The sequence below is a fragment of the Bubalus bubalis genome, chromosome X (assembly GCF_019923935.1).
Source record: "Bubalus bubalis isolate 160015118507 breed Murrah chromosome X, NDDB_SH_1, whole genome shotgun sequence".
Lineage (NCBI taxonomy): Eukaryota > Metazoa > Chordata > Mammalia > Artiodactyla > Bovidae > Bubalus > Bubalus bubalis.
Window position 1 is genome coordinate 137,740,084 of NC_059181.1, and position 27,541 is coordinate 137,767,624.

The 27,541-nt window shown below is 39.8% G+C and overlaps 1 protein-coding gene across 10 annotated transcripts in view; it reads right to left on the reverse strand.

The window, feature by feature from the left end:
• Positions 1 to 452: 452 nt before the first annotated feature.
• LOC102390612 (fibrous sheath-interacting protein 2) overlaps positions 453 to 27,541 on the reverse strand; it is an 85,899-nt gene continuing 58,810 nt past the window's right edge. For 6 of the 10 annotated variants that reach the window (XM_045164508.1, XM_045164504.1, XM_045164506.1 and 3 more), the window contains 6 exons: positions 10,735 to 11,223; positions 9,480 to 9,580; positions 8,072 to 8,118; positions 5,337 to 5,380; positions 3,152 to 3,218; positions 453 to 632 (listed from right to left, as the gene is read on the reverse strand). In XM_045164508.1, the coding sequence (XP_045020443.1) occupies positions 520 to 632; positions 3,152 to 3,218; positions 5,337 to 5,380; positions 8,072 to 8,118; positions 9,480 to 9,580; positions 10,735 to 11,223 (861 nt within the window). In that variant the 3' untranslated portion in view covers positions 453 to 519. Of the gene's footprint in view, positions 633 to 3,151; positions 3,219 to 5,336; positions 5,381 to 8,071; positions 8,119 to 9,479; positions 9,581 to 10,734; positions 11,224 to 17,265; positions 26,673 to 27,541 lie in introns of those variants that run through there. The other 4 variants (XM_025277350.3, XR_006640658.1, XM_045164509.1 and 1 more) reach the window with 4 other exon arrangements.

Consider the following 27,541-nt stretch of genomic DNA (forward strand, 5'->3'; position numbering starts at 1 on the left):
GCGTGGCGGCAGTGTATGCAGGTGTGTGACCTTAGGGGATAGCCTTCCTGGTGCCGTCAAGGCCTCCCTAATCCTAATGGTCCTTTGAGGATTGTCTGAATTCCACTTCCTCCAGCAAATGTATCCTGACCACTCCAGCCCACAGCGATGACTCCCTTCTTTGAACACCCAGGCTGCCTGAAAGATGTGATGACACGTTGTTTTGTTGGTATCACACGTTTGCTTTGAAGTTAGTTCTCATCTTCCCAGCAAGGCTGCAGGGCCCTCAAGAGCAGAGCTTCAACCCCACACTGCTTGCTAGATGGATCTCTATGTGACACAGAGCTGCTCTTTTCATCCCAAAATGCTTGTCAGAAGCATTTATCAAAACCCTCCTTTTCTCCAACTGCCTTTTTATGTTTTCTTTGCTCTTATTTTCAATATTTATAAGAATCAGTGTGTAGGACACAATGTCAGCTTTAACAACCATTTATTTTTTGAGGAAGGTCAACATGCTTATTGTTATTGGGTATTACAGTCTCACTTTCTCTCTTGGTGAGGGGGTGAGGGTGAAGAAGGTTTCCGAACACTGGTGTTAGATCTTGAAAACACTTCAGACCTCTGTCTAGAGGAAGTATGGGGCTTTTCAAAGTCTGTGAACAACCAAGAGAGAAATGTGATCAGTTACCAGGCTTTCCAATTGCTGTCAGGCCCCGGGGAGTGATCATTTAGGATTCAGAAATAAGTAGTTATATAATAGCTTTTGTTTTTAAAAGTGCTTTCACAAAGAGTAGTTTGCTCCTTCTGACAGCCTTTGGAAGAAAGCAGGAGAAACCCAGTGAAGTCAGATGCCTTGTCTAAGGTCACATGGGTAGCCTGATGAGCTAATTCCACACAAGAAGGTAACTTTCAACTCTCAACAGTACTGGTGTCCATTTCAAAATGTCCAGGCAAAAGCAGCTGTGCACTACAAAAGGCTAGCATTTCTTACTCAGTCTGGGAACATTTTCAGTTGTCTGACCCAAGTGATCTGTTTGTTTGTGTGAGCTATACAGGACTTGAGTGGCCAATAAAAGTCTTCATTTGGACTCATTGTTCTATACCACTTGTCTTGTGCAAAGGGCTCTTAAAGCATCTAATAGTTTATGTTAACAAAATGATTGTTGTATCTGTAAGGACAGAAATGAGCATTTATCTTTGTTGCTGATGAATTGTGACAGGATGTCATAAGAAGACACAGGGCAATAAAGAACATACCTTCTTATTTCTAGTAAAAGATATGGTTCTCCTAGACCTCTTGCAAATCCTCAGTTTTTCTCTTTAGCAATATAACCTTAGGAACCTCAAGGATCTATGATTAAAACTAAGGTGAAGAAGTGAAGAAGTAGTGAAGTCGCTCAGTCGTGTCCGACTCTTTGCAACCCCATGGACTGTAGCCCAACAGGCTCCTCAGTCCATGGGATTTTCCAGGCAAGAGTACTGGAGTGGGGTGCCATTTCCTTCTCCAGGGGATCTTCCCGACCCAGGGGTCGAACCTGAGTCTCCTGCATTGTAGGTAGACGCTTTACCGTCTGAGCTACCAGGGAAGGTTCTAAGGTAGCAGATAGCAAATTTAACCCCAAATAAAGGGGAGTAGGAATAGTTTAGCTCTTCAGATCAATAATGCAGTACTGGAATGTGCTGATAGTTTAAACAAAATAAGAACCAGGAAATTAATAATGAAAAAGCCAAAATTTGCAAAAGTAAAGGCTTGAATGGAGAGATCTCTTCTGAAAAAGTAAGACAAAGACTTAGTAACAGAATTCAAGCATATACTGCAAGGCCACATTCTGAAAATCTTGAGGGGAAAAACAAAGCTTTGTTTTTGCAATTTGCGGGTCTTGTTAAAAATGTAGATGCCTGGCCACCATTTCCAGGTCTCCTTCAAGACACCCTGCTGCTGCTTTGATCTGCTTTGTGGGCAGCACCATGGACTTCACTTGGTTGGTACTGGTCACTCTGAAGAGAGAAATGTACCTGGGTGTTTATGGCCATGACACATGCCAAGGGCTAGGGAATGACACGTCGTACCATGAACTGATTTTGATTCCCCCAAAATCCTATTCGTGAAAAATAAGCTGTAATGAGCCTGTGTTGGTCCAGAAGTCCCCTCTTTTGGGGTGGGTTTTCCTAAGCAGGTATCATTGTAATTTCAAATTCAATGTAAATTCTCCTCTGTGGGGAGCTTTACTACTTTGAGCACCTTAGCACAGGGTGAGCCATTTCTGCATTTCTTCCTCCAAAAGCCCTTATCAGAGCAAAAATAGGTTATCTGAACTGCTTCTCAGTGAACTCCTCTAATGTGTAGAACCTACAGGGTTGGGAGGAGGCATCCCCATCAAACTAAAGTCACAGAAGAATGTGATTTTACTCTTTGACTGGACATGCTACTTGGAAACCTAGATGGGATCTTTTCTACTTATCACTGAACTCTGCAGGCAGTTCCTGGTCACCGCTTAGTTCTGAGATGTGGTCCCTGTTTGGCAGGAAAAAGAATATGGGATAGAGCCTCAAGACCTGTGATGTTAGAGCCCTGGCTCAGCCACCTGCTGGCTGTGCCACCTCAGGCAGGTCATTTGCCTCCATTTTCTCCTCTCTGAGAGAGAGCTTCAAGACTTGCAAGGAAGCATGGTATGATCAGCTTTAGTGACTTACCTTGTCGATATAATGGAAATGGTGCTTCACAGGGTGGATGTGAGAAAAGCACTTAGCAGAATGCCTGGTACATGGCCGGTCCCTAATAAATGTTACTTCCAGTACCTGTCACCCCTTTGCTGTGAAGTTTAAGTCAGAGAACTGCATAATAACCTGCAAATTGCAATCTACATACATACTAAGGGAGAAGGAAATGGCCACTCACTCCAGTATCCTTGCCTGGAGAATCCCATGGACAAAGGAGCCTGGAGGGCTACAATCCATGGAGTAGCAAAGAGTCAGACACAACAGCGACTCACATACACACACACATACATACTAAGTCATATTATTTCATCCTCATATTGGTGGTGGGTGGGTGTGCTGCAAGGCAAGAGCCACTCAATGTGATGGGCAAGGGGGGTGAATGATCAAAACTCCTCTATGTTCAAAATGACATAATTGAGAGCTTCATTCTAAAATGATAAATTTGTTGTACCTGAAGTGCCATCGTTTGAGGAATATTGGCTGGTCCGGTCACTTCTATGTTGATAGAGGGTGAGAAACTGCCAAGACAAAGGTGAAATACTAGCTTAAGCCTCTGCCCTTTGATGGACAGCGAACACTAGAAACCCTGAAGGGAGCACAACCATGGTGGCATCATACATAGTAATCTCAGGGCCCCTCAGTCTCAAAGAATTATCTTCTGGGACTTTGGTTATTCCTAGGCATGACTTCTCATAATTCTTGCTAATTAGGACACCCAGGATTGGCGCCAGACTCAGACAAGGGCTGCCCCTGGCGGATAATTTCAAGGGCTCACGTGTCCCAGGTCACAGAACAATGTCAGCCATGCTGCCCTTCCCCTCCTGGAACTTGGAACAAATAAAACATTTTCGATCCTTCTCTGAGCAAAGCTAATGATAGTGGAGGTCTTAAGGGAAGGAGGAGGCAAGGGGAGGTCCATTTTACTACCCCAATCTTCTTTGAAATAATTCTTAACCATTGTGAGGTCTGGAGCAAGAAAGTGGTAGTGTGAGGTTGCAGCAGCCTGGAGGGGGCAGGGCGGAGATGGTGGCTCAGGTGCTGGCTTTGCTCTGTGGACCTTCCTCACCCCCTGGAATGCAGAAGCAGCAGGGTCCCAGAAGGGCCTGCAGTAGGCTGGGGGAGGTGGCTGGGCTAGGTGTGCCATGGTGAGGGCGGTTAAAAAGGATGGGGCAAATCAGTGAAGGCAAGATGAGAGAAGCATGAGAGATGAGAGAAGCTCTCCACACCAACACCTATCATTGGTATGGAGAGCAGAGTATTATGGTGAAATTTTGGATTTGAGGCAGTTTATGGATTAAGATACTGAGGATAGGATATATAAAGGGATAAACTGGGACAGAACAATCTAAGGGACTGGTTCTCAACGTTGGCTGTACAACACAACCATCTGGAGAAATATTACAAATAGGCATGCTTGGACCCCGCCCCAAATGAACAGGAATCCCTGGGGCTGGGGCAAGCATTCTCTTTTCTAAGTTGCCTGGGTGACTCTAGCATGAAGTCAGGTTGAAAATTCCTTATCTAAAGGAAGGAGGGGAAGGGGCAGATGCTACTAAATGGCCAGACACAAGTCTGTTAACTCAGTGGTTCTCAACACTGGCTGTTCATCAAAATCACCCAGGGCCCAGGCTGCAACCCAGACCAACTGAATTCGAATCTCTGGGGATGGAATGCTGGGCGTCAGTTGTTAAAGTTGATTCCAGGGTGCAGCCAGGGTTGAGAACCTCTGCTCTGTGTAACAGTTCCCACACAGGGCTGTCCATCAGCTTTATGGGGGTAGGAGTTGAGGCACTCCTGACTTAGTTGAAATTTGACTCTGATGGTGCTAAGGCTGTTCTTCTGACAAACATTTATTGAGCATCTACTTTATCTCAGTCCTATGTTAGGTGCTGGGCATACAGTTATGAGTGAAAGAGACAAGCCCTTGCTGTCATGAAGCTTATACTCAAGTGAATCCTCTGCCAGAGGATGAGGGCAGGAATATTTGACAGCTTTGTTTACTTCTGAATCTCTAGCCCTTGGCACATAGTAGGCACTTGATGTTGAATAAATGACTAAATGGTGATCTAAGTGCTGTGAAGAAAATAATGCAGGATAAGGGGGATGGTTTATGATAATGTGTGCGTACACGCATGCTGGGGGATGGTTAAAGTGAACCAAGAGTAAAGCAAAAGTAATACAAAACAGAGAGGAGGATCTAGGAGGATCTGTAGTTTCAATCTCCTCAGAGACTTCCTAAGAGGGCTTTAGGTGGAGGGAATTTCCTGGGATCACACTAAGGAGTGGGCCAGATTTTTGGAAAGCTGCCTAGCAAGGGTACCCTGCAAAGCAGATGGAGCCAGCGTTCACTTCCCTCAGCCAGCGCCCCTTCCTCTTTGAAGCATCTGTTCCCTCCCTGCCCCCACCGGGCCTTCCAGTTCAAGGGCCTCACTCCTTGCATGCCATTGTTCTCAGGTGCTAAGGGGCTTACCCTATGCACTTACTCGGGGACAATAACTTCAACCAGGGGTTGGCCCCAACTGGGAGTGCTTCCTGAGGCCCCTTAAGGCACGCCACACCCTTACTTTAAGGCACTCCCTCATTTCTGTCAGGGTTCCACTGGCTCACAGTGAGGGGAGCCAGTGAAAAATATTTACCTCAAGACTGCTCAAATTCTCCAGACATGGACATTCAAGACTTTCTGTGATCAAAACACAATATTGGAAAACAGTTATTTCTGAGACATGTACACATTTTGGCACAAAAATAACCTCAATAATTTCATCAGAGAATCACAGAAACTAGGCAAGCAGAAGAAACCGAAAGAGGTGAGATCCTCAAATTCTGGGCACAGGTCGTGGGGAAGATGCCTCTAACATGCCAAGCTCATCCCATCTAGGGTCCTTGCACTTACTGAACTCTGTGTGTGGGACCCTCTGCTTCCAGATCTTCTTGTGGTCAATTCCTTCCCGTTATTAAGATCTGATGTTTCTAGACTTCTTGGACCAAACTAATCTAGTCAGTCATTCTGTATCACTTGGGCTCTTCTTTATTATTTTTTTTCATATTCATTCATGAATTTCACAAATATGTACTGAGTATTTACTCTGTGCTTCTTTTGTAGACACGTGGGGATACAGTGAACAGAGAAAAATCCCTGCCCTCATGGAACTAACATTCTAGGGAAGGGAGAGAGTCAATAAACAAAATTTTAAAAAAGCTTTCAGATGGTACAAATGCTAGGGATAAAATTAAAGCAGGGAGTGCTGGGGTGGCATTGGGGTTTCAGTTTTAAAGAAAAGTGTTCAGGGAATTTTTGACTTTGAATATAATATTTCAGCAAAGATCTGAAGAAGATAAATGTTCATGTGGCTGGAGTGGAGTGATTAAGAGGGATCATAAAGAGAGGTGGTCAAGACAGGTCACCAGGAGGGGCGAGTGGAATCCAGACCATGTGTGGCCTTGTAAGCCATTGTAAAGACCCTGGCTTTTATCCTGGGTGAAATGGGAAGTACTTATTCCTATCCAGAATTATTGTGTTTATGTGCTGTACTCAGTCACTCAGTCCTGGCCAACTCTTCACCACCCCAGAGGAAGCCCTATTGTGTTTATATCCCCTTCCCAATTAGAAGGAGGTGAAGACTTTGTCTCTCATTCGCAGCTGTATCTCCACAACTTAGAACAGTGTCCAGCCCAAAGAAAGTGCCCAGTGACTCTGTTGAATGTGAATGAATGCATGAACTGGACAGGTGCAATATTAAATATTACCACAGGATACCTATATCTAAGTGTGACTCACTGCAGTGAAGTTGAAGAAAACAATGACGTTGAGTTCAGATTTAGGAGACGTGGGATCTATATTCTGACTGACAGTATGACCTTGGACAAGTCACTTTCCTACCCTGAACCTCGGTCTCTTCAGCTGTAAAATAAGGTTATACTAGCTACTTTCTGGCTCTGACAGCCTATGATTCCATAATACAGGAAACACACCAGTGATGTATCATCCTCTGATGATGACCTGTTTATGGGATTCTGGCAATTTACCTCCATTCTATGATTCATCTTTTTTTTTTTTTTAATTTTATTTTTAAACTTTACAATATTGTATTAGTTTTGCCAAATATCGAAATGAATCCGCCACAGGTATATCTGTGTTCCCCATCCTGAACCCTCCTCCCTCCTCCCTCCCTATACCCTCCCTCTGGGTCATCCCAGTGCACCAGCCCCAAGCATCCAGTATCGTGCATCGAACCTGGACTGGCGACTCGTTTCATACATGATATTATACGTTTCAATGCCATTCTCCCAAATCTCCCTACCCTCTCCCTCTCCCACAGAGTCCATAAGACTGATCTATACATCAGTGTCTCTTTTGCTGTCTCGTACACAGGGTTCATCTTTTAATGAATGTTATTCCCACTCTCAAATGGAGAGGATATATTTCTTGAATAACTTCCTGAGTGGGTGCAGGCTTGAAACAACCAAGGCCAACTCCAGCTCTGTAGTTGGAGTTTTCAGGCCATCTTTACAGTAAACATGATACCCCTACCTCAGTGCTGTCCCACTGTTAGAGCCACATTGATCCTTTGAGCTTTAAAAGAATAGAGGACCAAACCCAACTCATAAATAATGAGTCAGTTTTAACAGAGACAGAATTAAAGTGGGGTCCACCCTAGCCAGGATTTAATGTAAGCAAATAAATGTAGGTTTCATTTTTAGCTTTAAAAGCTTTTAAATATATTTTACTAGGGCTAACCTAGTTATATCAGAGAAGGCAATGGCACCCCACTCCAGTACTCTTGCCTGGAAAATCCCATGGACGGAGGAGCCTGGTGGGCTGCAGTCCATGGGGTCACTAAGAGTCGGACACGACTGAGCGACTTCACTTTCACTTTTCACTTTCCTGCATTGGAGAAGGAAATGGCAACCCACTCCAGTGTTCTTGCCTGGAGAATCCCAGGGACGGGGAGCCTGGTGGGCTGCTGTCTGTGGGGTCGCACAGAGTCGGACACGACTGAAGCGACTTAGCAGCAGCAGCAACCTAGTTATATAAAGCAAGCATACATTCTTAAAGAGATTATTAAATCCTAGTAGCATGGGCTGTAGTCTACATACAGATGTGATAAACCTTTATTTCCTGGATATTTCCCACAGGATCATGGTAACTGTAAACTTATAGTCACACTACATACTTTTCACCACAATTATTAATGGAATCTTACTAGCGTTTCAGAAAAAGCAAACTAGTTCATCACACTAACTGGTTAACTGACACTGATTCCTCCAATTTAGATCAGCCTACTGGAAAACTCAGTATTTGTCAATGTGATGAACAAACTCTCTTTTTAAATACAATCTAATTTAAAGTAAGAAAAGAAATCAATCCAACCTTCTATAACCTTGGCACTTGGATCTGTGGAATGGTCGTCATCAAAACTAAAGAAAAGATACAAGACATTTCATTTTCTTTGTATTTTATATGAAGGAATGAATAATGATTAATGAATAATAATGACTGTTAAAGAACCATCTGTGCAAGTCTTTATTTATATAGATGCAAACCTGGCATGGTATGTCAAAATAAAAATGACAGCTACGTTGACTTTGGTTTTGTATGTTCCCACTTGTCTTATGCAATACCAATAGTTGAGATTTGCCTGCAATACTAATTATGTATGTTAAGACAAGCGTGAGTGGAGATAAAGCCAGTGGTGGGCCAGGAGTGGATGTCCTAAAATGGCATCGGGTCAAAAAGAACCCTTAATTTCATGGTGCCAGGTGGAAAAGGATATAGTTGGGACAGGGTGGATTTTCTTCCTTATGCCCTATTTCTCCCATGATACAAAGTGCTACTGTTCCGAGCTTATGGTTACCAGCGGGGAGGGTGGGGTGAAGGGATGGTTAGGGAGTTTGGGATGGACATGCACACACTGCTGTATTTAAAGTGGATAACCAACAAGGAAGTACTGTATAGCACAGGGAATTCTGCTCAATGTTATGTGGCAGCCTGGATGGGAAGGGAGTTTGGGGGAGAATGGATACATGTATACATGTATGGCTGAATCCTTTTGCTGTCTACCTGAAATTATTACAACATTGTTCATTGGTGATACTCCAATATAAAATAAAAAGTTTTAAAACACAAAAACAGAGTGCTACTGTTCCCAGTTTGTGAATATTCTTATGAACACAAGGGCCATTTTAGACATGTTTTGGCTTTTCTAGAAAAACTATTAAGACTTCAGTGTACTTTGTTCCTCCCTGTCCCTATACATACCACATGGTCCAGCCTTTCTCTTATAGTCTTTTCCAACCTGGATGGTCTTATCTAAATCTTATCCATCATTTAAAGCCCGACTCCAACTCTAATGCTTTTGAGAATTCTTCCCTGAGTGCTCTAATTTACATTGCCCCTCTATGTCCTTGGGATTCTTCTGACACTGCCACCCTGCTGAGCATTTAGGTACATACGTGAACTAAGTGGGGACTGTTGACTCAGAGCCTGTCTCCCAGATTCAAGAACCTAACACATTTAAAGACTCAAAGTAACTAAACAAGAAAGCAGATCCCAGGAGAAGAAAGTAGAGACCAGATAAATAGGAATAGGAGAAAAGATGTGAAGGGAGGGCCCAGGAAGTAAACACAGAGGGGAGTTAGGGGAAGGAGTGAGGGGAGATTGAAGGGCTAAACTGGCTTCCTCACAGGTTTACTTGAGGGGCCCATTCTTCCCTTCAACATAATCTTCATTTCAGATTTCTATTTCCTTAGCCAACTAGTATTACTTTAACTGACTGTACCTAGAAAATGAAGCCAGATCTTCTTCAGTATATGAGGATGCACTCATCATTCTATGGATGAAGTGATGTGTTGGTTCAGTGCTAGGTCTCATTTCTGTTTCCTGGAAAAATACAAGACACAAAAGAGTGTTTATAATAAATAAAACATACCACAACATTTCCTTAGTTATCTATATAGCCAGCATTTCTGACCAGGCACACTTTGTTTGCTCATGAGATTTCACATGGCTTTCCAGTAAATAAACAGATCCCAATACATAGAGTTTGTGCAAGGCTATTGACCTGATGAGCTCCTGAACTGGCCAGAGTCATAGTCCTGTGTTTTGTTTTCTCTGGTCCATTGCTGCTTCTGAGTTAACTGGAAAGAAGTAAAAGTGAAAGTTGCTCAGTCATGTATGACTCTTTGCAACTCCATAGACTGTAGTCCATGGAATTCTCCAGGCCAGAATATTGGAGTGGGTAGCCTTTCCCTTCTCCAGAGGATCTCCCCAACCCAGGGATTGAACCCAGGTTTCCTGCAAATGGATAATCCATGGGATTGTTTTACTAGGAAATTCTAAATCATGTGTAATCCACATACATATGAGTAAGGTACAATTTTTGGGGGAGGGCTAACCCAAGAGGTCAGTGAGGCCCAGATCACAACTAGAAGGGTACAGAACTAGGGATAAGAGCTAGAGTTTATGGGCTGTTTACAGGGGGAATATTCAACATATTCAACTAACAAGCTGGATAAGTAATTTTTAAGAAGATAGTTGGTTAAATAACTTTCCCCAAAGTCACATAGCTACTAAGTGACAAAGCCAGAATTCAAACCTAGATAGGCTGAATTTGCATGAATGTTTTTACTCCCCTTCAAGTCCATCTTCTGGTCCTGCCCACTGGAATGGAGTTGGTACACACAAAACTTCCAATGAATATTTACAGGGCAGTACAGTGTACCAAAACCCCCCACAACCTAGCATTTTAAATAATTAGCTTGTGTTTCTCCTAACCAGTTTCTATTTTCTGTTTTTCTTGTCCTAAATAGCCTAGGACTCTTTCCATGATCTGTTTTTCTTCAATTGAGGCTCCTGGCTTCATCTGTTAATCATTTCCCTTTTGTTGTAAATATCATCAGAGCTGGGAGAGACTACATGGGATCCAGGTGATGCCCTTATCTTCCTACCCAATGTGTATTACTTGGACTAAGTTTGTGAAACTCTCTACCCTTTCTAGAGACACCTGGTCACTGATAGTTACATTTCTCACTTACGCTCAGTTGTGTCTTTTTCTCCCAAGGCGAGTTTGTGACAGTCAAGCATTCTGAGGTAGTTACATCAATGTTAGAATCAGTTATTAGTGTCTGTTCAGATTCCGTCTGTTTTGCTGGTGACACTTCAGTCATTATAGTTACTCTGGATTTGGGCTGACATTTTCCTACTGACAAAAATTTTTTCAGACTGCATTTGCTAACTGGTGGCTTAGGGTGAGCCACTGTGCTGGTAGTGAGCTTCATGTCTTCTTTTACTTGATCTTCAAGTGGGCTTTCTAGAAATTCTTCTTCTTCTTTTACAACCTCTTGTAAAACAACTTCATCTTCATCAGAATCTAAGCTTTCTTCTTTATTTTCTAAATTTTCTTGAATTATTGACCGAATGATTAACCGAATGATAAGATCTTTTTTGCTTTGAACATCTTTTAAAAGCTCCACTTTGGTGATGTCGGGCTTTATTAAGCTCTGAAATGAATTTCTACTAGAAGTCTGGAATTAAAGAGACAGTGAATGTTAAAAAACAATCAACTCAGTCATTTTTGCTGTGGTTCTACTGTATTGAATAGTAAGGCAACTTTCACATGGTTTCTATTTCAATTTAGTAAAATTACTTATCTTTAAGTGCCTTTTACTTATATATTAGTCATATGTTTAAAAGAAAAAATAAATGAAAATCACAAGCAATATTTCCTCTTTTCGATAATTCTTTTTTGCATTCAAGATTAACAGTCCAGTTCAAAGAAGAGACCCTAAGGTTCCTCCTTTTGCTTCAAAGTTTACATTTTACTCATCAAGAAATGCAAAATGCATACTTTAAGTACACTGTTTTCATCATTTGCTTTGCAAGTCTTTTAACAGATTTAGACACGATAACATGTTTTTCTGAACTTCTTACTAGGGAACTAATACACCAATCTAAATAAAGAAATTTTCATGGAAAAGACAAAGTGTTGGCTGACCGGGATTTTTAAAACTGATGAATAATGGCAAAATTGTGAAGGACTTTGAATGTTCACTCCTCACCCCTCCAACACCCTAATCCTTGGAACATATTTTCCAAAGGAAGCTTCAAAGAGTAAATTTTCATTCTCCTCACCTCCCTAGTCAAATGTTACTTTCCATTTTGCAATGTTAAAGCCAGATTAAGGAAGAGACCATTACAGTTAAACAAATAACTTTTCCCATTTCTGTAGCCTTTTGATGATGCCACAGAACTTTTAAGTTAATTTGAGTTATCAATCCTAGATCCCTCTGTAACACTGCAAACCAGATTTTCAGATAAATGCTGCCTTAAAGGAATATCCTTTGTGCAAAACAAAATTAAAGAACTTCTGTAAGAAATGGAAATAATCAATTTTGGTTATCTGTGCTGGTGGAGGGAAAGGGGTCAAAAAAAATAGAAAGATCATTGTATATGGCTTTGGAATGTGAATGTGACACAGTATGAGCTTTAATAGGCATGTGTCTGGTGTATTAGGAAGTTTTGGTACCTCAAAATAGCAAATGAGGCCTGGCTTGTAGATTTCTGACAGAGTTGTCTGGGTTTTCTAAACCGATCTATTCTTTCTGTAACCCTCATCCTCATGACACTGCTATTCAGATAGCTGGAAGGAATCAAAACAACTGAAGCATGCTGCGCTACCTGTGTCTACTGTCTTTAAGGCAACTTTCACTTCCCTTAAGGTTAGCAGGGGTAGTTGTTTCGGATTAGCTATTCTCTTTCCAAGGTAAGGAGCAATGGCTGCGCTTTGCTGGAGCAGCCGTGAAGAGATACCCCATGCCCAAGGTAAGAGAAACCCAAGTAAGGGGTAGGTGTTGCAAGAGGGCATCAGAGGGCAAACACATTGAAACCATACTCACAGAAAACTAGTCAATCTAATCACACTAGGACCATAGCCTTGTCTAACTCAATGAAACTAAGCCATGCCCGTGGGGTAACCCAAGATGGGCGGGTCATGGTGGACAGGTCTGACAGAATGTGGTCCACTGGAGAAGGGAATGGAAAACCACTTCAGTATTCTTGCCTTGAGAACCCCATGAACAGTATGAAAAGGCAAAATGATAGGATACTGAAAGAGAAACTCCCCAGGTCAGTAGGTGCCCAATATGGTACTGCAGATCAGTGGAGAAATAACTCCAGAAAGAATGAAGGGATGGAGCCAAAGCAAAAAGAATACCCAGCTGTGGATGTGACTGGTGATAAGAGCACGGTCCGATGCTGTAAAGAGCAATATTGCATAGGAACCTGGAATGTCAGGTCCATGAATCAAGGCAAATTGGAAGTTGTCAAACAAGAGATGGCAAGAAGGAATGTCGACATTCTAGGAATCAGCGAACTGAAATGGACTGGAGTGGGTGAATTTAACTCAGATGACCATTATACCTACTACTGCGGGCAGGAATCCCTCAGAAGAAATGGAGTGGCCATAATGGTCAACAAAAGAGTCTGAAATGCAGTACTTGGATGCAATCTCAAAAACGACAGAATGATCTCTGTTCGTTTCCAAGGCAAACCATTCAATATCACAGTAATCCAAGTCTATGCCCCAACCAGTAACGCTGAAGAAGCTGAAGTTGAACGGTTCTATGAAGACCTACAAGACCTTTTAGAACTAACACCCAAAAAAGATGTCCTTTTCATTATAGGGGACTGGAATGCAAAAGTAGGAAGTCAAGAAACACCTGGAGTAACAGGCAAATTTGGCCTTGGAATACGGAATGAAGCAGGGCAAAGATAAATAGAGTTTTGCCAAGAAAATGCACTGGTCATAACAAACACCCTCTTCCAACAATGCAAGAGAAGATTCTATACATGGACATCACCAGATGGTCAACACTGAAATCTGATGATATTCTTTGCAGCCAAAGATGGAGAAGCTCTATACAGTCAGCAAAAACAAGACCAGGAGCTGACTGTGGCTCAGATCATGAACTCCTTATTGCCAAATTCAAACTTAAATTGAAGAAAGTAGGGAAAACCACTAGACCATTCAGGTATGACCTAAATCAAATCCCTTATCATTATACAGTGGAAGTGAGAGATAGATTTAAGGGACTAGATCTGATAGATAGACTGCCTGATGAACTATGGAATGAGGTTCGTGACATTGTACAGGAGACAGGGATCAAGATCATCCCCATGGAAAAGAAATGCAAAAAAGCAAAATGGCTGTCTGGGGAGGCCTTACAAATAGCTGTGAAAAGAAGAGAAGCGAAAAACAAAGGAGAAAAGGAAAGATATAAATATCTGAATGCAGAGTTCCAAAGAATAGCAAGAAGAGATAAGAAAGCCTTCTTCAGCGATCAATGCAAAGAAATAGAGGAAAACAACAGAATGGGAAAGACTAGGGATCTCTTCAAGAAAATCAGAGATACCAAAGGAACATTTCATGCAAAGATGGGCTCGATAAAGGACAGAAATGGTAGGGACCTAACAGAAGCAGAAGATATTAAGAAGAGATGGCAAGAATACACAGAAGAACTCTACAAAAAAGATCTTCATGACCCAGATAATCATGATGGTGTGATCACTGACCTAGAGCCAGACATCCTGGAATGTGAAGTCAAGTGGGCCTTAGAAAGCATCACTATGAACAAAGCTAGTGGAGGTGATAGAATTCCAGTTGAGCTATTCCAAATCCTGAAAGATGATGCTGTGAAAGTGCTGCACTCAATATGCCAGCAAATTTGGAAAACTCAGCAGTGGCCACAGGACTGGAAAAGGTCAGTTTTCATTCCAATCCCAAAGAAAGGGAATGCCAAAGAATGCTCAAACTACCGCACAATTGCACTCATTTCACACGCTAGTAAAGTAATGCTCAAAATTCTCCAAGCCAGGCTTCAGCAATAATGTGAACTGTGAACTTCCTGATGTTCAAGCTAGTTTTAGAAAAGGCAGAGGAACCAGAGATCAAATTGCCAACATCTGCTGGATCATGGAAAAAGCAAGAGAGTTCCAGAAAAACATCTATTTCTGCTTTGTTGACTGTGCCAAAGCCTTTGACTGTGTGGATCACAATAAACTGTGGAAAATTCTTCAAGAGATGGGAATACCAGACCACCTGATCTGCCTCTTGAGAAATTTGTATGCAGATCAGGAAGCAACAGTTAGAACTGGACATGGAACAACGGACTGGTTCCAAATAGGAAAAGGAGTACATCAAGGCTGTATATTGTCACCCTGTTTATTTAACTTATATGCAGAGTACATCATGAGAAACGCTGGACTGGAAGAAACACAAGCTGGAATCAAGATTGCCGGGAGAAATATCAATAACCTCAGATATGCAGATGACACCACCCTTATGGCAGAAAGTGAAGAGGAACTCAAAAGCCTCTTAATGAAAGTGAAGTGGAGAGTGAAAAAGTTGGCTTAAAGCTCAACATTCAGAAAACGAAGATCATGGCATCTGGTCCCATCACTTCATGGGAAATGGGGAAACAGTGGAAACAGTGTCAGACTTTATTTTTCTGGGCTCCAAAATCACTGCAGATGGTGACTGCAGCCATGAAATTAAAAGACGCTTACTCCTTGGAAGGAAAGTTATGACCAACCTAGACAGCATATTCAAAAGCTGCAGCCATGAAATTAAAAGATGCTTACTCCTTGGAAGGAAAGTTATGACCAACCTAGATAGCATATTCAAAAGCAGAGACATTACTTTGCCAACAAAGGTTCGTCTAGTCAAGGCTATGGTTTTCCAGTGCTCATGTATGGATGTGAGAGTTGGACTGTGAAGAAGGATGAGCGCTGAAGAATTGATGCTTTTGAACTGTGGTGTTGGAGAAGACTCTTGAGAGTCCCTTGGACTGCAAGGAGATCCAACGAATCCATTCTGAAGGAGATCAGCCCTGGGATTTCTTTGGAAGGAATGATGCTAAAGCTGAAACTCCAGTACTTTGGCCACCTCATGCGAAGAGCTGACTCATTGGAAAAGATTCTGATGCTGGGAGGGATTGGGGGCAAGAGGAGAAGGGGACGACAGAGGATGAGATGGCTGGATGGCATCACTGACTCGATGGACATAAGTCTCAGTGAACTCCGGGCGTTAGTGATGGACAGGGAGGCCTGGCGTGCTGTGATTCATGGGGTTGCAAAGAGTCGGACATGACTGAGCCACTGATCTGATCTGATCTGGTTCTCTTTCAAGTTCTTCTGGGCTATAAGAGATAGTTAAACTACTGATAAAGGATGTAAGAGATGAAAGCAGGTAACCAAGAAGAAGAACTGATGGGTATGTCTGCAGATGGTTAAGAAGTAATGACATGAGAGTCATGTTCTACAGTTTAGACAGATTTTGTGCCCAAGGAATTACTTACATATAAATGAAGACTACTAAGTAAATACTAATGTAATTTTGAAACCCAGAGAGAAAAGGACATTTGAGAGCTAGAAAGGACCTTTATCTAGTCCAAGAAACTAAGGACCAGGGAGATTTCCATCAGTGTATGACAGTCTCAGTATTTGGAACCAAAAAAAAGTACCCATCAATGTATTCACTAGCTCTGAGACTTAGTTCAGTGAGTTGGAAAATGGTGTTAAGGAAAACATGCTCCTGGGCCTAGGCTCCAGGCAGGCTAGTTCCATAGAACTTTGCCCTGTTTGTGAGCCACAGGTGTGTGAGTGCACAGTGCAAGAGGCTCATTTACACCTAGGGGCTTTGGTATTCAATGAGAAAATGGGGTCGGTCAGTGGAACTCTATCTCCTGGCAACACTGCCCCCAAGATCCGTAAACAGAACAAACTACTTTTTCAAATAGTTGCATTGTACTAAGGACAGCATTTTGGCAATTCAGATCCCCATTACTGAAGTACATTTGGAGCCCAAATATGGGACTGCAGAGAAACTAGTTCATAAAAATAGCAGCACAAAGACAACTGGATCCAGAACAAGGCTAGAATGGGAAAGAAACTTAGTTTGTGCTGAGGATGTATATAGAGAACTGGGAAACAAAGGGAAAAAAAGTGAAATAAGAAGAAAACTCTAAAGAGCTTTTGGTCTAATGTTTGTTGATAAATGTTACTAAGTGAAAATAATACTTCTGAGGAGCTTTAAGATTGAGGATTTCAATCCAATAGAGACTAGTTTAGCTGATATTCTAACTGGCCCTTTTGGACTCATATGGTACTATGACAATGTATATCCATTAAAAAGAATTGTGGTAACTGTCAGAATTGTATTTCCTCTGAGTTGCCAAATGAAAACTACAATTCCAATCAGCTCTGTTTGCTATTAAGGGTGTTTCTCTGCACTCCCATTCTTCAAGAAATGGCAGTTCAGTTTGACTGGCTACTGGAAACTAGCCTGCCACCTTTACATGAGCCACATTGCTGATGGGGTTAGTCCCAGGAAAGCAGAGGATTGTACTGGAGGAATCAGAGTCCCTAATTCTACTGGGCTGGGCAAGAGAAATTGACCATACTTTACAAGTGCATTCCCACAGACCTCCCTGAAAAAGGAAATCACAGAAGGACGACAGACAGGTCTTACTAATTGCTCATTTCTTTTCACCACTGCCTTTTGCACTTACCTCTAAAGGCTTTACATTCAGTCGTCCCATCTGATCCAAATAAATGCGTTTTTCTTTCTTTCTGTTTCCCGCAGCAGGTATCTCAGTTGAGTAACTCTTCCCATTTATTGATGCTCTTCTCAGTGTTTCAATGCTGTGTCCAGTTCTAGCTAAACACTCAGTCTGCAGCTTCTCAAGAGACTGTGTTTTTATAGAAATGACCCCTAAGTGCTCTGCAACAATGTCGGGATCAATATTAATTGGTTCTTTGCCAAGGTGAGGAATTATCCTAACCGAAAGCTCCTCTTGCCTTAAACCTTGATCTAACCCTTTTTGCTCTAGTCCAGGTTCTATTTTGATAGCACGCTCATGCACCTTTTCAACAATTCGATCAATGTCCAAATCACCAAAGAGATTAGCACATGGATCTCCTGAGCTAATCATTGCTAATGGACAACTGGAAACTTTCCTGATAATTAAAGAAGCCATTTCTTTAGGAAAGATGTAGTTTGTATCTTTCATATCATGATAAAGTTCTTCATGTGTTCCAGATTGTTGTAGTACACAATTATAAACAGAATCAACCATCTGAGAAATAATTTCTATGCTTTCTGGATTTAAAAAGTATTCTTCAGGATTGGCAGCTACAATACGAATGTTTTTCCTGGAAATTTCAGCTGTCACGGATTTTGTCAATTGAGATGCAATTTTATTTAACTCAGGCTTTGATAAGTTTTCAGCATCTTTGCTTGAGGCACTTGGCAACTTGACTAGTTTAGCCAAGAACAAGGCAAGTGTTTCCTCTAAAAACCTGGCATCTAATACAGCCTCTTTTTTGGTTGGAGACTTTTTATTTGACTTCAGATCATCAATAATCTTAGCCACCTTTTCCATAATTTTGACGGGTTCTAGAACTAACTCTGAACTTGATGTTTCTTCCTGTTCTTGAGGATGAAATTCTGAATTGGAAATTTCCTTCACCATTAAAAATCCTATTATGTCAGAAAGGACATTGCTCTTCCCCATTAAATCTTTGTACACTGAAATATGGGAGCCAGAGTGCTTTAGAACAGTGCTATAAACAGAAGTAACGACTTTTTCAATAGTTGCACTGTCTGTTAAAGACACAGTGGAGGACTCTTTGACCTGTGGCACTACTGTAATATGACTTTGAGAGATATATTGTTGAAATGAACTCAAGATTTTTGAGCTTATTTTTTGCATTTCAGCGTTCAGAAAATTGTTTTGTTCCTTATCTGCTTTTGGAAACATAGATAGAAGCTTTGACAAAAACTTGACAGCAATTTCTTCTATTATGTTAAAAGGCAGTTTGTAAGCCCGGGATGGTTGAGGCTGGGGAACTTCACTAGTTTGGGTAACACCTCTAAGGATATTGTCAATAGTACTATCAATTTCTGTACACTGAAGTGGTGTTAGTTCTCCAGAAAAATAGTTTTGTAACTGATTTCCAGTCACTTCCTGTACAACTAAATTAACTATGGCTTCTAAAAGGATTTTGCAACCACTGCTAATACACTTTCGTATGCTCTCTTGAGATCCAAATTGAGGCAAGAGATTATTATAAACAGTTTGAACCACTAACTGAATAATTTCATCATCATTAGGATGTAAGGATTTTACATACTGTATAATCATATCTTCATCTTTGGAGATCTCTGTTTTAACTGTACTTGCTAACTTCATTTGAAGGAAATCTAACTCTGTGTACAAATTATCCTCAGACATTTCTGTTTTAGCATTGGCTACTGCTGAGAAAATTCTTGATAGAAGAGAAGAAATTATCCTTTCTACAAATTCATAAGGCAGCATTATGGTATATGGTGATGATGTCTGACATTCTTTGCAGGCTGTCTGGGCCACTTTATGGACCTTTTTCATAACCTTCTTAGATTCTAGAGGCAAACATTCTGGATCTGAACCCTCATCATAAAATAGCAAGTTTAGCTGATACTGAAGAATTTCTTCTATTACTGCATTAGCTAGCCTTTTTGCTAATTTTTCAACATTAAAATTTATGTCCTCACAGATGGAGTCCTGAGATCTATAATCCTGTAAGATATTGCATATAGAGGAGTGAACAATCTTATTGACCAACATTTTATCAATTGATGGTATTTTAGCCATAAAAGGTGTCTGACCTGAAGAAGGTACTTTAGTTGTAGGTACCATGTTATGTATGGGTGGTATATTATCCATAATTATCTTTTTCTTGGAAGGTCTTTTAACCACAGACAGTTCTTTTTGCCTGAGAGGTGCTTTATGAACTGCTGAAACGTTATCCTCTGATGGAAGGAACTTAATTCCTTGATCTGGGTTTAATACTTTAATTTGAGCATCTGAAAACTCCTTTAACAGGGAATCAATCAGTTTCATAGCCATGCCATAGAGCTCAGCTGGATTTACATCATTGGTTACATTTTGACATGCATCATATGTATCCAGTGAAGAAGAAAAAATCAATTTGTTAACTATTTCAAAGATAACATCCTCTAAAAAGTTAGCAGGGAAAATCCTGGATTTATTTTCTAGTAGGTTCTGAGGATTGTCCCATTTACGAGGTTGCCTTTGGATCTCATTCTCTTCCTCTTTTGCAGGAGCATTTTGTTTAGCTGAATTCACTGAGGCATGCTGGGCAAAATCCTTGCCACAAGCTTGAGTTACATATGCTGCGTTTTCACCTAGGAGGCTTGGGTAATTTAAATCATCCACTGGTCCTTGGAGAGATGATGTTTCTAAAACATTTCTGTAAATGCTTACAGGGACATTTTGGGCATGTTTAGAATGTAAGATCTGTTTGCCATTTGTAGCTGGGTAAGCTGGAGAATCCCTCCTCTTTTTTTGGATCTCTGTATTTCTCACCTTGGATGTCAGAGATGGTAATTCAAGAGGTATATCCCCTTTTCCTAATGAACTTCCTTTTTTCTTGTCACACTTCTTTTTACCACATATTTCAAAACTTGGTTTCAGGACAACTTTGTTTCCTTTTTTCTTGTCACACTTCTTTTTACCACATATTTCAAAACTTGGTTTCAGGACAACTTTGTTTTTTGTATCATCAATAGCTGGTGAAAGATGTTGATATAGCTCATCACCTCGCCCTTTCTCATCTCTTCTAGACACGTGGTCTTTCTTCTTGATTTCATTCTTTGTAAATGCTGTACCCAAATCTGGCCCCGGAGTATCTTTACTTTTCACACTGGTTGTCGTTGAAGTAAGTTTTGATACGTTCTCATCTTTTCCAATTGAAGTTTCCTTTTTCTTTTCATCCCCTTTCTTTTTCTTTGCCATACCTCCAACTGACTCTAATGCTATGGTAGTTACTTTGCTCTTCATAATACTACTTATATTAATACATATTGGCTGCTGGCTGCTGCCTGTTTTCATTGATGTCTTCTTTTTGAAGTTCTCTTTTCCATTAACTGCTCTGCTGTCTATTTCCAAAGTGTCCATTTTGTTTTTCAGGTCTGAGCTTAGGGGAATACGTGTAGATAACTGTTCTAGTGAAGAAACTGGGTTCTCCTTCAAGCTTCTGTTTATCTTTGTAAAGGTTTTATATGGTAGGTGTTGAATTCTTTGCATGATGCTATCCACATCTAGATATGAAAACAAGGTGGAAGACCGGCCTCCTGAAAAAAGTGGCTGAATCTTGAAAGCAGAGATTGCCTTCTTAGTTAAAGCAGCAACCATCTCTATAACAATGTTACTTCTATCATGTTTCTGAACATTTTTAGATCCATATATTTCTGTCACCTCATCATACACAGAATCACATACTTTATCAACTGTTTCTTTATCTACTGGTGGAAATGCAAACGTTTTTTCAGCATTTGTTAGAACTTTAATTTCGCTTTTCCTAAATTCCCCTATCAGAACATTTGCAAATTTAATAGCCAGGCCCATACTTCTTTCCGATATCTCTTTGTCCTTAGGATTTTCAGCAATTCTTGGTAGAGTATAAAATTTGCGAACAAGGTCAAAGATGACATCTTCCAAAAATGTAGCAGAGTATACAGAAGTCTGGGGCAAGGACTGTATTTTTTCTTTAATGGGATTCAAGAGTTCAATGACATCATCATTTCTGGGTAAGTCACTGGGAAATGATTTTTCATCACATAGAAATGGTTGCAGATGGTGGTCCACAATTTCCTTCATAATGAAACCAGCTATTCTCCCAAGGAATGAGCCTCCTCTTTTGTATGCATCTTTCTGCACTTCATCTTCAAACTTAATTTTTTTAATAATATTGTTACATATAGAGTCAACAAAGTCATCAATTGCCCCTAATTGCAAATTTTCCACATGTTCCTCTGCCTCGGCAAGTCTAATCTCATGTTCAGAAATTTCTGTTATAATATCATCAGTTAGTTTTGAAGCTGTATTCACAAACTCATAATCTGGTGGCACCTCTTCCTCGTTTGGTTCTATTTGAGTCTCAGGTGAAGGAAACATACGTGTCAGAAGCTTGTAAGTCATATTTTCTAAAAGGGAACGAGGCAATACAGTAATGCATGATGGCAAGTCATGGCTATCATTGTTGATGGCATTGAGTACATTTCTGATGATATTCTTCTCTTGGAGGGAGGAATAGGAAGAAGTTTCTAATTTTCCTAAAACTAATGACTCCACCTGATAATCATAAATTTCTTCTAACAGAAGATGATATATTTTTTCCCCAAAACCAACAGCATCATTTTGTATAGCTCTATAAATATGAAACAGAGATTGATAATCATCTAATATTTTTTCATAAATAATGCTAACAGTTTTTCTAACCATTTCTTTGTATCCTTCTGAAAAATAGAGATTTTCATGCAAGTGATCTGCAACTAAAATTTGTGAAGTGGTGAATTCCAGCACAATTGATTTTACTAATCTTGTAACAATATCTGTAACATTGGCTTTTGCTTTACATGGATTTTCAGTAGCCAAGACATATGAGAATATACAAAGAATTTTGCATAAAAGCTCAGAAATTACTTCCTCCAAAAAGACAGCTGAATTCACGATGAAGGATAATTCTCTTTGTTTAGGATCTATTGCTCTCTGCTGATAAATTTGCTCCACTGTACAAGGAAGAGTTTTATCTCCAGGTAAAAATGACTCAAGATGATGGTTAAATATTTCCCTTATTATATAACTTGCTATTTTTGTTACAGGTATATTACTTATGCCTTTTTTATCTTTTGAAACAGACTGGTATAGCTTTGAATGAGAAATGGCAGTAAAAATGGCATCAACCATAGCCTGGATACTGTTTTCTGAAATTACATTTTTATTTTCATTTCCATCTTTAATGATGCATATTGCATGTTTAGAAATTATTGACATGATTTCATCAATCAGACTCACAACTGTGTTGTTGAAGTCTGACTGCAAAAAGTATGGGTCTTCTGCATTGCAGTTCAATAGACTTATCTGAGATAAAACCTGAGTTACTATTTTTTCCAAATGTGTATGTGACAATATGGTGGTATATGTTGTACAAGTCTGTCTTCGGAGGCTTGATGTATTGATTGTGTAATGAACTCTCTTTATCAAAACATCAGCATTGAGTTTTGAATATGATTTGAAAGGTAGCTTTGCTATGAAATATGGAGGAATTTGGAAATCAAAAACTTCAGCCAGGATAATTTTAGTAAGCCTCTCAGCCAGTGTCTTGGTGTCACTGAAAAAGTCCTTATTAGGTTCCAGTTCATATTCCTGTAAAACTTTGCTATATGCTGCATTGATAATTTTTATCACTGTGTCTCTATCTACTGGTGGCAAACACAATTGTTCCTCAGCATTTTCTAGGGTACTAACTTGAACTTTTGAGAATTCTTCCGTTATCAAATATATGAATTTTTTGGCTGTTTCCAACAGTTCTTTTTCTGAATCTCTTAGTGATTTTGTTTGTACAATACCTAATGCTCTGTGGAATATTTTACTTAAAACTCCAGAGATCACATCTTCCAAAAAGGCTGAGGAGTAAACACGGGCAAAAAAAGAATGTCTTCTTCTTGTACTATCAAAGTATCTATATGATGAAGTAAATGACAACTTTCCGTACAAAAATGGATGAAGATGTTGTTGGCAAATATTTTTAATGATAAAACTTGCTATTCTATCAATAAAAACATTGTCACTGCTTGTGATATCGTGCTCAACTGCTTCTTCAGACCCAGAGTTTTGCCCGATATTTCTGAATGTGGAATCAACGAGACACTGAACATCATCCTCTGAATAAACAGATTCAGTTTCATCTTCATCTTTTGAAAATCGAATCTCATGTTGAGAAATTTTCATTCTAATATCACTGATTAACTTTGAAGAGATTTCACTGTGATTACTTTCTGATCTATCTTTTGGAGTTTTGCTGTATGGAACCATGTTAGATGCAGAAGGAAAGATTCTAGATAATAATTCTCTGATTATTTCTTCTAAAAATGTGTATGGCAGCAAAGTGTTATATGGTGATAAATGCTGGCTTGGCTGGGTAGGTTTAGTGATGCCTCTAAAGATGTTCTGAATTATGTTCTCTGCTGTCAAAATAGTGTAGGAAGAAGCTGACAAATCTCCAGAAAACAGCGGATGAAAAAGATAATCAGATATAGCTGCTACAATTAAATTGGTGATATTTTCTGCAAAAATATCACTGTCTTTGAGTTCTTTACTATCAACAGCCAGCCCATGCTGTTTCAGAACATTCTTATAAACTGAATTGACAAGTTCATCCATGGTGTCTGTATCGACAGTGGGGAATGGCTGCTCTTGGTCATCACGAAGAACACAGATTTTAGCCTTCTTAAAATGGTTGTTTATTGAGTTTACTATTTTTGAGGTCATTTTATCCAAATCACACTCCATGTTATATTTTGGATTGAAGACCTTTGATAATAGTCTGGCAACAATTTCTTCTACAAATGCATTAGGATAAAAGCTTATACCTAGTGATGATGACTTCTGGGGTCTGTGTGACCCTGTGACTTCACCGAGAACCTCTTTAACCATATTTGATATTTCATCCAATGGAGACATTGAATGAGGTAAGCTCTCTTCACACAAAAAGGGTTGAAGATGATTTTCAATAATCTCTTGAATAATAAGACCGGCCATTCGGTCAACCATAATTGGACTTTGGCTTTCTATGCTTTTCTGTATTGACGCAAGTGAGTCAGACATCTGCAAAATATTATTATAAATAGACTCCACCATATTTTGAAGGTTTTGTTCTGTATATACACATTGACAATCATATTTAGTGAGCCAAATTTTATGCTTTGAAATGGCTAACAAAACTTTATTTATTATACAGGTGGATACTTCATTAAAATCTAATGTCTTTAGGTATTTATTTCCTAAGCATGAAGCCTCTATGGGTGGAAGAATGAGCTGAGATAATAGTCTTCTGATGACATCTGCTAAAAATGAGTAGGAGAGCATAGTGATATAGCCTGTTGAATGTTGACTTTGGTAATTAAGTTCACTTAGGTTGTTTTGAAGTTTCAGTAGTATATTTTCAGCTTTGAGAGGGTGATATGAATTAGGCATGAGCTTTCTTATAAAGCACAATGGGAGCTGGTAGTCTATACTCTCTTTCAATATGCCACTAGTTATCTGTTCTGCTATTGACATGGCAGCATATGCCAGATGATCACTACAGGTAACTTGCAATGTGTAGTCCCATGATACATCATTATAAATGGAGTTACCAATCTTACTAACAGTTTCTTTATAGACCGGTGGAAAACACATCTTTTCTTCAATGTCCCGTAAAACAGTGACTTGAGCAGTATTAAACTCATTCACCACGCAGTTGATATCTAATATATTCATCTCATTAAGCTGGGCTTCAGTGATATTCACATTTTTGCCTTGCAATGAGGTGGTGAGATTAAGAAAAATGTCCACAATTACTTCCTCCAGAAATGTGGCAGAGTACACGCCCGTGTTCATGCCTCCTGGATATTGTATGTTAAGAAAGGCTGTTGCCTTTTTATCTGGTCTTTGAAGAGACGGGAATTTTCCTGAAAATTGCTTACTGAATGGGGTTTGCATCTTGGAATGAATCACCCTAAGATCATCTGATGGTCCTGTCAGAGGTTTGCTATCATAACTCATGAATCGCACAGAGTTTTTACCCTGTTTTGATTCTTTTAATTCTGGCCTTTTTGCTTTGGGGAAACTGGGAAGTCTCTCGCTTGTCCTGTATGTTAAATGTTTGTCTGTAACTGGTGGACTTCTGGGAGGTTGCTGTATACCGCATGACAATTTTTCCATTAAGGATTTTACCAAGCTATGGGAAATAATACTAAGCATAGACTCTTGATCTATTTCTGCCAAATTTTCAAAAAGGTCTGACATATCATATTCCTCAAATGGTAAGCCATAGTCCATTGTTAAACTGGAATAATCATCTATATTTTGAAGTGTGTTGAACAGTTGACCTTCTATTGATATTTTGTCAGAAAGAGGACTATTTGTAAGAAAGTTGTTGGTTGTACATTTTCCCAAAAGCATTCTAATAAGTTTCTCACACACAACATTCAGAAGAAAAGCTGATTTAGGGGAGAGCCCTAGGTTATTTCTAGGAATTCTATGACTTTGTGGGTTATTTGAAGATAGGAACTTTTTTCTTGCTGTTTTACCAGAATCTGTATCCCAATTTGGGCATTCATCTGGCAAAAACAAATCAAAAACAATATTGAAAATTTTGTTGACTACTTCTTTGGATTCAGGAGATCTTAGGCTGCCAACCAGAGTGTTTAACTTACATGCTAGAGAATTTAGTTTACCTTTCTGTATTAGTTGATTAAGTTGGTGAGTAGGAGCTGATTTCCAACCTTTGGCATGTATCTGTCTTTTCATAGTTTTCGCTTTGTTGCAATTGAGCAAACTATGGCTTTTAGGTGTGGAGAGTGATTTGTTTTTTCCTTTCCTGTCAAGGTGATGATTTATTCCTATTTCTTTGGACAGAACATGGATCACTCCTATTAAGAGATCCTGAAAGAGATCACTGAAATCAGCCACAGCTGCTTTTGGGCAATAAATATATTTTGCTTTCATAGAAACCACTTTTGTAACATCTCCCTTTAAAATGTCACTATTTAAAAGGATTTGAATAATGACCTCAGAAATGCTTAAAGCAAGTCCTCTGATAGAAATTGACCGATGCTCAAACACTTGGGAATGAATTAAAATAACCTCGCTATAAGTTGTGTCTTCATTTCTTAGTGATTTCTGTTTTGTTTCACCATCTTTGGTACAATCAGAAATGCTTGAAATTATATAGGAAATAACCAGTTCAGTGAGATGTTCACAAAATTGATTAAGTGAAGAATCAGTGTTGATGCTTCTTAGAGGCTGTTTTGATTCATATTTTTTGCTTAGTAGTGTGGAACTAATAGATACTTTTTCATCAACAGGACCTTGAAATAGAAAACATTGGTATTTTTTTAACATGCATTAAGGAACAATGTTGACCATTCAAAATACTGGCAATATTTTATATATGAATTTCACTGATCAGCCCTGGGATTTCTTTGGAAGGAATGATGCTAAAGCTGAAACTCCAGTACTTTGGCCACCTCATGCAAAGAGTTGACTCATTGGAAAAGACTCTGATGCTGGGAGGGATTGGGGGCAGGAGGAGAAGGGGACAACAGAGGATGAGATGGCTGCATGGCATCACCGACTCGATGGACGTGAGTCTGAGTGAACTCCGGGAGTTGGTGATGGACAGGGAGGCCTGGCGTGCTGCAATTCATGGGGTCGCAAAGAGTCGGACATGACTGAGTGACTGGACTGAACTGAACTGAACTGAACTGAATACCTTACTCAAGAAATAAAAAAACCTAGTCAAGAAAGGAACTGAGTTTTCTTCAAATGTCTATTTCCCACCTGTGAAATCTTTACTTCTGCTGGGAAGCCCATTTAAAATTCAAATCTCTAATTGCTGGTTTCTTCCTTGGCTAGCTATGTTGCTTTAAGAAGCTAGAAATTCTGGGGCAGAAAAATGATTTCTAGCTTTTACTGTTACAAGGCCCTAGAGTGATTCCAGTGATATTTAGAGATTTCATAAATTCTTAAAAACATTCTTGGCTATTTAGCCAACTATCCCATTTGGGACTAAACAGTATATAATAAATTGAACAGGATGAAACTGTTGATGTTTGAATGTGTTGACATATAGAAAAAGCTATTTCATATGGTTTCAACCCAATATATGCATAGGAACATTCATAGAAAAGGAGTACAGATATCATACTTGTAAGCATGGGTTTAGAGAATTATACCT